Below are 13,569 nucleotides of genomic sequence, written 5' to 3' on the forward strand. Positions count from 1 at the left end.
TACTATTTAATATTTTCATTAATGACTTGAATAATGGAATGGAGAGTACACTTATAAAATTTGTGGATAACACCAGGCTGGGAGGGTTGGCAGACAGTATTAGAATTCAAAATGATCTTTATAAATTGGATAATTGGTCCAAAATCAACAAGATGAAATTCAATAAAAGCGAGTTCAAACTACTACACTTAGGAAGGAAAAATCAAATGCATAAATACAAATGGGGAATAACTGGCTAAGCATTAATATTTCTAAAAAAGGATCTGGGAGTTTATCGGATGAGCCAACAATGTGATGGAGTTGTGAAAAAAAGTGAATATTCTGGGGTGTATTAACAGGAGAGTAGTATGACATGGGGCATGTTGTATAAGACATGGAAAGTAACTGTCCTGGTCTGCTCAGCACTGGTGAGGCCTGAGCTGGGGTACTGTGCCAGTTCTGGGTGCCACATTTTAGAAAAGATGTGGGCAATTTGGAGAGTCAAGAGGAGAGCAACAAATGACACAAGGGTTAGAATAACTGGGCATGTTTAGTCTTGAAAAAAGAAGATTGAGAGGGTCCTGATAATAAGTTTCAAATGCTTCAAAGTTTTAAATTAAGGGCTGTTACAAAGAGGATGGTGATCAGTGTCTCCATGTCCACTGAAGGTAGGACAAGAAGTAATGGGTTTAATCTGGAGCAAGGGAGATTTCGGTTAGATATTAGGAAAGCTTTCTAGCTATAAGGATAGTTAAGTACTGGCATAGGCTTCCAAAAGAGATGGGATCCCCATCACTGGAGGTTTTTAAAAACAGTTTAGACAAACACCTTTCTGGGATGGTCTAGGTATTCTTGGTCCTGCCTAGATGACCTCCTGAGGTTCCTTCCAGCATTATATTTCTGTAATTCTATAATTCCACTTTCATTATTATTATTATTTATAGCTTTGGGGATCTATGAAGAGCCATGGATCAAGAGGGCAACTGCTGTTATGATGGAATCTAGAGCAGCAGAAGACTTTACTGGAGAATGTAGTACCAATGGCAAAGCTATCAGCAGTATTTTTAAACATGCAAAGTAATGAGCACATGCACAACTAAGGCAGGTTGCGGTGTTCCAGCCCAAATTTTGACATAGATCAATTACTGGTTATTTCTGGCCTCTTTATGGAAAATGAGAGGGCTGAAAAATTAATAGGACATTCCCCCTCCATTTAGACACTTTAAGTGTCATGGCACCTGGTAATATGCACGTGGTTTTTTTTTTTTAACCCAAATCTTGTCAAGAGAGGAATTTTCCAGTCCATAGTCCCAGAAAATTTAATGCAGAAGTATTAAATCTAATTACTAACCTGGAAACCTGTTAATATCCACAACATTTCCCAGGTATGTTTTAGAGATTCAGTGACTGCATAAGAATCATCTCTAATCTCGCTCTCTCGCCACTTCAAATAAATTTTGCTTTTTGATAACAGCTATGCAAAAAGTACCCTTGCAGAAACCCTTGAAGAGACTTCAAAAGGAACCTAAATCTCTCACCTGGATACATGCCAAAGGCTCATTTGTCCAAATAGAATAGCCGCCAACTAAATATATTCTTCCATTGTGGACAGCAACGCCAGATTCATTCTGACCTAAAGCAAAGAGGAAATCGAAAGCACTCGCATCTTTTAATTAACTCTGTTAGTATCAAAAGTTGGAGATTTCATTCATGAGATGCACATGGATTTGCTGTAACATGACAGTTTCAGAACTACCAATTCTGGCAGTTAAAGTGGAGAGAAGGGCTTATCATGTGCTATCCCCAGGAATGCAATTTGAGTGCTATCCTGAAGGACAGAGATGATGCCAAAAACCACACACTGCAAGCCAGGTTAGTAACACTTGAATAGGGAACAGACTGCAAAGTTTAAAGTGTATTAAAGAAAAGTATATTTTAAAAACATTCTTTTCAGTAGCGTAAGAAATACTAGATACTAATACATCTCTGAAGTAGGAAATAAGCCTCGTGTGCATGTATCTACAACTATACGTGTTTGTGTGCGTGTATTCCATATGTTTAATATAAACATACTACTCTAACAGGGTACACTGTTAGACCAATGAAACCAAACTGGCACGTGTGCAGACCTCTTGAATTCTACGGGGTTAGATGGGTATAGCTAAAAGCAGAAGTTATTCTACAAATCTCAATCCTATTTTAAATAGCAAAAGCCTGTTTAAGGAATCCGCACATGTTAATGACATTCTAGAAAAATGTAAACGCTGTTTAAAACTCAGTGTCCCATCACCAAGCACAGCTGTAAGTGGAATCTTTAGTGGCAGTCTCAACAGAGAGGCTGAGTACTGAAGGCACAGAGAGGAAAAAGTACCCTCATCCTTGGAACCATTCCTTCAAGGTCAGGTTTGAAGCACAGGCCCTGCTACTGATCCCGTTGACTTCAGAGGTGCTCAGACACATCCAAAGTGAGGAAGCCCACATTGCCACTGCTCCTGTTGTGCTGCCTATTCTGTGCAAGAACAAAGTGTTTCTTTGCCAGAGGCTGTCAACCCTGCACCTTTAAAAGCACTGAGGGGGGGAAGAGAAGGATGGAAAGGAAACTTAATTTAAAACAAAGTTTAATCCCGCCCCTGTTTTACCAGTTCCAGGTATCTATCAATAGGAAATAGATTAACTCAATTAAGTCTGGCATTTTGATTCCCTGACGCAGCCACCAAACAGCCAGACGTGTATTATCTATGTCTTTGCTTCCAGAAGTAGCAGCCTCAAAGTAATACTTAAAGAATGCTGTTAACATCAAGCTGGCCCTTAAAGCAACCTAACTGAAGATGAGATTTGGTGACCACTGTGTATTACTCCCTTCCCCCAACTTAACCAGCTGAGCAAACTCCCTGTTCTTGTTGCTGCTCAGCCTTTAGCTCCAGAATCCTTTGTCGGGCTGCATCAAGGAAGTTGTTGTGGTACCTATACAAAGGATTCTGAACAACAACCGAGCAAGATTCTAGGACTCTTACAGCTGATTGAGCAGCCACAAGAACCAGCATTTGGGCGACCAGAAACTCTGCATCTGAAGGAACAGTTGTTCAAGTCAGGCCAATGATGGAATGATCTCAGCATTCCTGCAGTGTGGTTCTGGAGATGCCTCTTTTAATGTGGCTCCCAAGGCAGCTGCCACTGGTTTACTCCTGGGACACATTACTTTCCTGGCATAATGTTGGCTGTCTCTCCTCGCTGCTTATAGTCAATAGTATATCTGAGAGGCACATCAGACAGTCATGATGCTTGGTAATGTGTGTAGCACAGGTAAATGAGGTGCGCTGCTTTGGTAGCTGTTACTGCAATGATCCCTCAAGCTACTTACGAGGAAGTTTTCAAATCCAACGTCCGTCAATGCTAATCTACTCATCGCTGATTGGATTTAGTTCTAATAAATAAACTCCTTTCTGGCATCCTGTTAAGACACTATTGTGTAGTAATAAGTATGGGACTTTTATGCATCTCCATAAATACTCTGAACACCACCACCAGCAGCAGACCCTATAAAACTGCATTTTCAAGGAGTGCAAGGAATAGTTGAATTGCCTTTGTGTACTCAAAAAAGTGAGATATTTCCATTGGTGCAATTAAGCACCTAGTGAAAAGGGAAATAAGATTTAATCATTTTATTATTTTGACTGTTTAACTAAACTCCTTTTAGTTGCATTGTTTTGAAAATGTAGCCTGCAATGCTCCAAAAGAACACTCTTCTTAAATGTTTTGTGCCTGATTCTCTTCTCTCTTAGAGCAGCAAGGGAAAGACTCCTGTTGACATCAATGGGCTCTGCATTGGTTCCTAAATCAGGCGTGATTCCATTGAAGTCAGTGGAGGTCCACCCTTGTAAAAGTGCTGTAAGGGAAGAGAATTAGGCTCATAAAATAAAACAAAACAAAAAAACTCCCACAACATTGCTTTCATTGTACATTTCATGAAAAAGACTTGCCTGTCAACATGTTGAAGCTGCAGCGCGTCCATTGGTCAGTGTCTATGTTATAGGAGTCTATGTGGCGTACAAGAATCCGATCATTATTGTAGTCCAAATCATTCCCGCCTAAAACATAAAGTCTCCTTTGGACAGCAGCCATGGAATGGTACACTCTCCTCTGTAACATGGGGCTTCGGCTTATCCACTTATTCTAGAAATGTAAACAAAGAAAAACTGGTCTTAGGCTAAGCAGTCATTGGAGACTTGCAAGTGCTACAAGTGTCATATATCCCTCTTGCGTAAATATATTGCTAAATTTGAATGTTACTTAGAACAGCAGGTCAACTGATTGGACACCCACACCATAGCTGGCAATCTTTGTAGCTCTGTATTTTAATATTTATCTTTTGGGAGAATTCAGAGGTTTTTTCCACTTCTTTAGAATGTAGCCGTGTGGTAAATGTTGTCTTTGGTTATACTTCAGGCATTGTTGGTTTGATAGGATAAGAGGACAGATGGAAGACACAACCAAATGTTGATTTCTTAAGTGTAACGGAACCATGAAAATGGTGATGCAACAGGAGCACAGGTGAGCCAGGGACTTTTCTCTCATGGACACAACATAGTATTTCCACCATCCCCCAAAACATTAACTTTTTCATCTTATCTCCCTTTATCCTTTATTTTAGAATATATTGAAAAAATCTTATTTCATGACATATGGTAAATCTGAATTACTCATGGACAGATTTTAATCAAGGGATAGATTCCAAGCAAGAGTGTAGATTACAATTATAATTTTCATCTGTTACACTTAATATTATATTGTATCTGTGCTGAAAGAGTCATGATAAAATTTTTGAAAGACTAAAGGTTTCAGACGTTGCTCTCTCATGTCACTATTAAAAAAAAAAGCGATGCGGACGTGTTTCAGTAAGAAAGTATTAGATCTCTCCTCTGCATATAGCATTGAAAACTGGAACAGTAAGCTATATCAGGGCTAGAAGAGGTTTTTTTTCCCCACCCTTCATTCAGAAACTTATTTGGTTTTTATCTTTAGGAAGCAAAGGAACGGGGAAAAAAAATCTCATAGCATCTTACCAAAGTATTCGTGCATTCCGTTTTGTTTTCTTTATCCCTCCATATTTTGATTTAATCATTTATATAAGAAAAATGTTTTTGAATATGTATTAACCAGGAAGGAGGCACTGCAGGAGTTTTACTACTTTTTTAGGGGTAAAAAGACATGAATCTTTAAGAGTCAGAAAATAACTGCTCCAGCTACCTTTAATAGTCAAACAACCTGCTACAAAAAGTCTAATTTAGTAGTGGGAGAAGCTACAACAATTAGTCTGTGGGGTAATTTCTTATATTAAATACCCTGTAACTTGATAACTCAATAGCCTCTGACAGTGGCCTCCACAGTATATAGCTATACATTACAATATATAAATATCTGAATATTAGGAATTAATTTTTGCATTAGCAGTCCAGTCCCTTGACACAAGACTATAGACACCATCTGCTTTGCAAAGCCTGCCTGCATCCCCTGATTATATCTTTAGCTTCCTCCACTGCAGTGCCTGCCAGGTGAGCCGCCAAGCACTGCAAAGGCAAAGAAACAGAGGGGCCTGGTGGGGTCATTCCTAATAAGCCAGCGTGTGAATACTAATCAGTGGTGGGGAAGCAGAGGTCACCGCAGCCTGCTTGTTGGCAGGTAGCTGTGTGCTCTGTGGCAGATGGCAGGCATTATCGACTCTCCACAAAGGCCTACCACAGAAACAAGCACTACTGCCGAATGATAGAGTTATTGAGATTCTGTGCAAGATGCAAGCAGATGTGATGTTTTCCAGTACCCACCGTAAACAATATGCCAGCAGAATTTTTAAAAAGAGCATGTGTGTACAAACATGAAGCAGACCTCATTTAAAGAATGCTAACACATTCTTCCTCTTTAACTGTTTGTGTTTCAGACTTGCCCTCCTGCAATTTACGCTGAAGTAGCCAAGCCACAGATATTTTTAGTGTGCGTCTGCGGAGACTACCTGAGCAACTAAGGAATCTAGGCAAAGCATACACAACATAAAAAGGAGGCAATGTTTAGAAGTATGATGCCCAAATCACAAGCAAAATAAGACTGTATCCTGTGATCACTGTGGGCACAGATTTATAACAGAACCTCTGTATAATCAATAACAACATATTGTGCCCTTTAAAAGAAATTGTTAACTGTGATTCCTATAGCCAAATTCTGCTCTTGGATACAGACGTGGTGCTCCCCATAAAATCAATGGGAGTCACACAAGTATCTGTTGGCAGAATTTGGCTTTAAATATAAAACTCAAAGCCCCTATCCAGCAATCAGAAGTCAATATCCTTCTATAGGGGCATAAGAGTACACCCATGCTGATGTGACTGTAGGATTAGGATGTTTGTTTCCCTAATACAGGAGGAAAGGACATATTACCATGTCCCAGTGCTCTGAAGTTGTGACTGGAGAATTCTAATCTAATCAAAACACATACATAATGTATGACCAAATTCCTAAAAGATATTTTTGGTGCTCAGATAATAAAGAGATAGGCACTTCAGCAATATAAAAAATGGTTAATTTCTTTTTTTTTTTTTAACAATAATATCTATTTTAATCAACTGCTTTGCAATAAATCAGTTTAACAGATCACTGATGGGCAGTGTAGGTCCAAAATTATGTTTTTGTGGTAAATGAAAATTTTACAAACCCTATTATTAATAGAAATAGTTTCATGTTCATCAAAACACTTTTGTTTGGTTTTACACATTTCTCTGTGGCATGTAGAGCACAAATATCGCAACACTGGGCTACCATTGGAGAACCAGTATGTGAAACTGACTAGTTTATTTGCATTGTCCAAGGCTAATGGTTTGCAAAAATCAAAAAAGCAGACTAAATGGTGATAAATACAGTAGATTTTTAACATGTTTTCAGTGTTGCTAATCTAAGACGCTTCTAGTAACCCAGTTAAGGAGTGTTATTTTTTTTAAACAGTCGCCCTTATTCTCTGTTACTCTGTACATGTATACTCATTTACAACAGTGGAAAGCAGGTATAAACCACTAGTAGTTTGAATTGGCAGTATTTTTGATCTGCCAGTATTCTCTAATATACATGTGTTATATACCTTGTCCATGCAAACATATAAGCAAAACCTACAACATAGAAACTCACCTGCTTAGGATCATATACCATTAGCCTGTTCTGGTATTGTGCAGTATTTGTTACTCCTCCTACAAGAGATTTTACATGGGTTAAAATATTTTCATGAGTACCAAAAAGGACCAAGATCTTAGTAAAGCAAATCAATCACATTTAGGACTATAATTTTATATACCACAGTATTAAGTCTACAACATAATTATATTACTTATTACCAGTTTTACTTTCACGCAGTTAGACCTTTTGATCTAGTTAATAACTAGCACAGCTGATCCATGTTGCCAGAATACAAGGCAAAACAAAAACAAACAAATAAAATAATTGATCTCTCTCTGTAAAGCTAATACCTTGGGCTAAAACATGGTACAACAATACTATTTGTTTAGTACACTGACCAGTCTTCAAATGTGCTAAGGACTATTATAAAGAGCATGGTTCAATTGTTCTCCATGTCCATTGAAAGCCGGACAAGGAGTAATCAGCTTAATCTGCAGCAAGGGAGATTTAGGTTAGATATTAGAACAATCTTTCTAACTAGAAGGATAGTTAAATTCTGGAATAGGCTTCCATGGGAGTTTATGGAATCCCCAACACTGGAGGCTTAGACAAGAATAGGTTTGTTAGACAATCACCTGGCACGAGTGACCCTGGTCACTCCTTGGTCCTACCTCAGTGCCGGGGGCTGAACTAGATGCCCTCTCAAGGTCCCTCCCAGCCCTACATTTCTGTGATTCTATGTGCTCAAGCCTGTTCAAGACACAAAGATTAATCATAATAATAATAATCCCTAGCATTTATATAGCACTTTTAGTCAATAGATCTCAAAGTGCTTTATGAAAGAGGTCAATAGCATTATCCCCATTTTACAGATGGGGAAAAACGAGGCACAGAGAGGTGAAATGACTAGACTGTCCCTGCTCCAAGGAGTATGCAATCTAAGAGGCAGTCAAAGAGAAGAGAGGATCTATGGAGGAAACCACAGCACAGGAGAAAATTTAGGAGTTGGAGGTGGGGATTAGAGCTGTAACCAAACAGGAATGGCACTATGAGGCATCATTTTCATTTAGAAACATTGCGCTGAATCTTAGAACAACAATCACTTTCACATATAATTCTGAAAGAAAAACAAAATGAGATTTGTATATAGGAAGAGAATATCTTGCTCATAGAAGTAGCCATGTGAGTAACTAGCATATGTATGCTGTGGGCTCCTTCAACAATGGTTAAGTCTGAAACACCATTAACCATTGCCAAGAAGCATATCCAAATACTGCATCCTGGCTGCTTAGCTGTCAATATAATTTACAAACAAAGATGAAAGGCACCTTCAAAATTCCCAGGATAGTTCATTTGGCCCAAATTGATGCTTCACATTACTGATTTGATATACAATAACCCTGTGCTCTCTTGGTTTTAAATGTTTGTCCTCATAGACCCTGATGCTGTAATCTGATCCACACAGGTGAAGCCCTGCGCACACTCACATCATTGGGACACCACGAAGCATTGCAGCATCAGAGCCTTAGGCAATTCTTTGTGTCAGCGACAATCCTCAACTGTGCAGAGCACGGAGGAGACAAAGTGGTCTCTAAACTGATTTTTGGATTAGTGGGAGGGTGGGGTAGATCAGCCTTCAGTGCAAGTCACAGCAGTCAGAGACCAGCTCTAATTTATGTTGGCTAAACTAGTCCCAAGGGGCCAATCACATATTGCGCTTCAGCTCTGCCTCCTCTTGTCCCCAGCCAACCCTGAAATGACCCTACGGTTGAGATAGTGGCCAGGAGAGCTGTCCAGAGAATTCTCCCATGCAGGAGTAATCCTCAATTGCTCTTTGTAGCACTCTGCTTACACAAAGTGACCTTAATGGGGCCCAGGATCTGACCATGTGTCTTCCTATGGGCAGAGCGCACTGTTACCTTTAAAAAAATCATTATTTTTTAATTATTTGCCAATATCTGCTTCCGGGCTGCTCATCAGAAAGCTATAATCATATTTCCCCTTCATCTCTAACCTCAACTTCTCTATTTTTTTTAAATGAAATACTTAAAGGTAATGTCCAAAATAGAGCGATTTCCAGATATTTTGTACATAGATACTTAGAAACTTTGTATCAACATCTATATTGTCTCCATAATTTGGTTAACCTCAAGATTCCATCGCGCCCTGCTGTGATTATTTTTTAATCTCCTGGGTTAATAAATCTTGAAATTCACCTAAGCAAAAGTCAATATTTATTATACCACGTCCTATGGTCAGGAATAGAGACAGCAATGATATTACACCTGGTCACGGAAAAAAGCAAGCTACATCCTGCAATGTCAGTAGTACAACCAATTAATAGGAAAAGCCTCCCATTCAATGTCTTGCAGTTCCAGACATTTTTACACATATAGGAGAAACTAAGGACAAACATATTAAAACAAATTGCCCTTTACTGCTTGGTGATAACACTGATTATTTATATTACAGCCACGTCTTGAGGTGCCAATCCCATTGTGCTAGGCACTGTATATGCATGTAGTAACATGTGGTCCTTGCTCTGAAGAGTTTGCAATGTAAACAGACAAGCCAGACCCTGGGTGTTCTTTCAAAATATTTCCACCCTGCTACAATGTTGCTATTTACTGTCTATCACAACCTCTGTAGATTACATATGCAACAATATGCATAGGCAAGTTCTGATTATTCCCCTTCCTAACCTCAGGATACATTATGTAGCTCTGTGTTGTTGTACATCCTTGTATACTGTCAACTGTACATACAGCTACACAATGATCCTTGTATACTGTCAACTGTATATACAGCTACACAATGATCTTTTTTTCTAATCTTTGTTTTGTAATTCGATTTCTTTTGCATATTTCTTTTCTCTTGTACAGTAATATTTAGAAATGAGATGTCAGATTACTATTTTGAAACATAAAAATCAGTTATTTTCTGAATTCCGTTAAATGTTAAACTACAGAAGGTGTATTGGAAACATGATGCTGGGCCTCTTACCAAGTTACTCTTAGGAAAGAAAAGCCTGGAAACGGTTTTGGTTTTGTTTTGTTTGATGGAGGGGTTGCTTCCTAGTAAAATAATTCATAAATAATCAAAGAAATTAAAACTGTTTCTGTTCCCCATAAAAAGCCCCTCATACCAAGTACTGTACACAGCCTACATTTTTTTCCTGCAATACTACTCATCGGTGGTGTTTTATCATTACATTCCTTTCACATGCTGCTCTTCACTTTTAGATTAATCTGCCAAAATGAGATGCTAAGGATTTGCATACAGATTTGACTACACAAAAATAGATATGGAATTAATAACAGTCTCTATATGTTTTAATTTCTTCTAGACTGGAGTACCCTTGCCTCCAGCAGTATTCTTGGCTTTGAAAGTCATCAAGCTGATTTGTCTGCTCTTAGGTTATGATGCCACATGCTGCTACACTGTCCCCTGCAATCAAAGTGCTTGCATAGATAGATTCCATGCCTTCCCCTAACAAGTATATTTTATAGATTGGCAGTTTTGATCTCCCCTCCCCAAGGGGATAATCTGCATCTTAACAGCTTTCTTTAGCTACATCTGTCATTAAATATGCCATCTTATATCAGCATCAGTTTTCAAAACCAAGTTTCTCCTAACTTTGAAGTGCTATAGTGAAAATTTTAAATTTTCTGCCAAAATTCCAGTTTAACAAGCCTGAAAGTATCCTCTTGAACTACTGCTTTAAAAATACTGAAGGCAAAAAGGAAAGGGAGGGAAAGGGAAAAAAAGAAAATGTCTCTTAAAAAATACACAATAGGGAGAAATAAAAGTTTAAATGGTACCAACAAGGATAGCGGCTTTCCCTCATAAAAATGGAATTTCTTAAAACTTTTCTGCATTATTCTCCCCAAAATACAGGAATGCGCAAGTGATATCATCTCTATAGAGATACATTTAAAAACAAAATTCATATTAAATTCAAGTGTCAAGCCATAGCAATTACGCTGTAGTAGCTGGCTTATGTGAGAAGAAAGTCTGGGTGTAAATTACTACAGTTTGGGAAGTCCAGCCAGCATTTCCCAAATATCAGGCACTAAATAATAATAGTACATTAAATTCATTGCACTGTGACAGAAGTGATTTGATTTTGGGACCCAAAGCTTCAGTGAGGAGAGGCATTCCTCCCCGGTGGCCTCCCCATGACAGCACAATGCCCAGATCTTCCTTCTGAAGGTGATAGAAAGTGAAAAGGTGGGGGTCCAACCAGCATTAGCGCCATACACCTGTCAAGGTCCTTATACTGCATTCATCAATATTGTCTAACTCCTGTGCAGATTTTGAAGTGGAAATCCATGCCAGGCCTGCCGGAGGAGTAGTGCAATATAGCAGGTACTTCCCAACTCAATCCACCCAAAAATCCTAACCACACAATTCAGATCTCAGATGCCCACCTACACAAAGAAGTTTCTGGAGAAGGCGAGAGGCTTGCCACAGAACCACTTCCCCTCCCTCTTTCACTGACTTAGCCTACATGGGGAAGACACTTTGTTCCCCTGTAGACTATGAAATGATTTGTAAATTGTGTTGAATAACTTCATCCTGCAGCCCTTACTCAAGCAAGTCTCATAGAAATGTGTGTGGGTTTTTGGTTTTTTTTTGCCTTAAAAAGGCTTGTAAAATCAGATCCCAAGTGCAGAATATTATCCATAATACATATGTCCTAGATGCAAAAACCATCACATGACAGGGGGAATGTAATACAATCAAAGTCCCAGAGAAAGTATCACAAACCCATTTGAAGTCCCTGAGTGCTGAATTTTTGAGTTGGCCGGGAGATGTGTAAAACCACATGTTGGCAAAGAGCTCCCATGTACATTTATTCCAGCAAGTACATGGAATATACGGTATTCATGAAATGTACCCCAGGGTACACTCTGCTATTTTCAGGAAAGAATCACCCTCTTCTCTTCCAGTTGTGTGCCAGGAACTGCAGCCAATGGGAGCTGCGGGGATAGCGCATGCAGTGCGCAGATCCCCCTGGCCCCTCCGCCTAGGAGTTGGACATGCTGGCTGCTTCTGAGAACTGCCTGAGGTAAGCACCTCCTGGCTGGAGCCACACTACAAATCCCCTCCTGTACCCCAACTCCCTGCCCCAGCCCTGAGCCCCCTCCCATACCCAAACTCTCTCCTGGAGCCCACACTCCCTCCCATACCCCAACTCCCTGCCCCAGCCCTGAGCCCCCTCCTGTACCCCAAACTCCTCATCCCTGACCTCACCCAAGAGTCTGCATCCCTCAGCCAGAGCCCTCACCTCCTCCTGCATGCCAAACCCCTCGGCCCCAGCCCAGAGTCCCCTCCTGCACTCCAAACCCCTTGGCCCCAGCCCGGAGCCCCTCCTGCACCCCTAACTCCTCATCCCCGACCCCACCCAAGAGCCCGCACCCACAGAGGCAGCCCTCACCCTCTCCTGCACCCCCTGCCGTGAAAGTGAGTGAGGTTGGGGGAGAGCAAGCGATTGAAGGGGGGGGGAGGATGGAATGAACAGGGGGCGTGGCCTAGGAGAAGGGGTGAGGCTTCGGGGCGAGGCCTCAGGGCAGGGGGTGGGGCAAGATGTTTAGTTTTGTGCAATTAGAAAGTAGGCAACCCTAGCTGCTGCTCATATTTTTCCCTAAAGAAGCAGAAAAAAATTGACCAATGTTTCGAATAGTAGCAATGAAATCCCAGGAGTCTCTGCTCAGATTTCAATCAGTTGCACCTGGAAAGGCAATGGGCAGCAACAAAGGCACCGAAGTGCCCTGTCTGCAAGATAAGTAAACAGAACTACAATGGTTTGCACTCTGTTCATGTTTGAAAGATTCTATTGGCAATCAGAGTCTAGATACATAAGTGTCATTTTTAAAGGAAAGCTTATACTGGCCAAAATTTTCAAATTTAGGCCCAAATATTTAAGGTGACTCTCAGGGGAGTTAGGCACCTAAATATCCTGGAGATCTGGGCCTTTGTGCCTGAAATTATGTATGGATTTAGATACCTAGGCAACTAAATAGAAATGGCCTGATTTCCCCAGGTGCTGAGCACCCTCAACTCCCACAGAAGTGAACAGGAGATGCGGCTACTTAACATCTCTGAAAACCAGACAACTTATTTAATCACCTATTTTTAGGCACTTACATTTGAAGTTTTTGGCCATTCTGCAGTAGCTGATTGCACTTGCTCTGAAAGCTTACTATTGACTATTGAAAAGTGGATTTTTCAAACAGCGAGTACTAATATTTTGGAATAGCAAAATATGTTCTCTGCACTATCCTCCCACTCCTTCTGCATCTACACAGAGAGCACGATTATCTGGCCCTGAGAGATTAATTAATGATAGAAAACTGACTAACGTTATGGATAGTATCTATAAACTACCTTTAAAAATACTAATATTTTCAGTGTACATGTCCCACTTATTAT

At 40.1% G+C, this 13,569-nt stretch overlaps 1 protein-coding gene across 7 annotated transcripts in view; it reads right to left on the reverse strand.

Annotated features, from left to right (window-relative positions):
* Positions 1-13,569, reverse strand: part of KLHL32 (kelch like family member 32) — a 194,407-nt gene that overhangs the window by 20,197 nt on the left and 160,641 nt on the right. For 5 of the 7 annotated variants that reach the window (XR_004645182.1, XR_004645181.1, XM_034766004.1 and 2 more), the window contains exons 8-10: positions 7,150-7,208; positions 3,960-4,152; positions 1,518-1,612 (exon numbers count right to left, since the gene is read on the reverse strand). Coding sequence is in view for 5 of the 7 variants with exons in the window: in XM_034766004.1 (XP_034621895.1) it covers positions 1,518-1,612; positions 3,960-4,152; positions 7,150-7,208 (347 nt within the window). In the remaining 2 variants the exon portion in view is untranslated. Of the gene's footprint in view, positions 1-1,517; positions 1,613-3,959; positions 4,153-7,149; positions 7,209-13,569 lie in introns of those variants that run through there. The other 2 variants (XM_034766008.1, XM_034766007.1) reach the window with 2 other exon arrangements.

This window comes from Trachemys scripta, chromosome 3, assembly GCF_013100865.1.
Source record: "Trachemys scripta elegans isolate TJP31775 chromosome 3, CAS_Tse_1.0, whole genome shotgun sequence".
Classification (NCBI taxonomy): Eukaryota; Metazoa; Chordata; order Testudines; family Emydidae; genus Trachemys; species Trachemys scripta.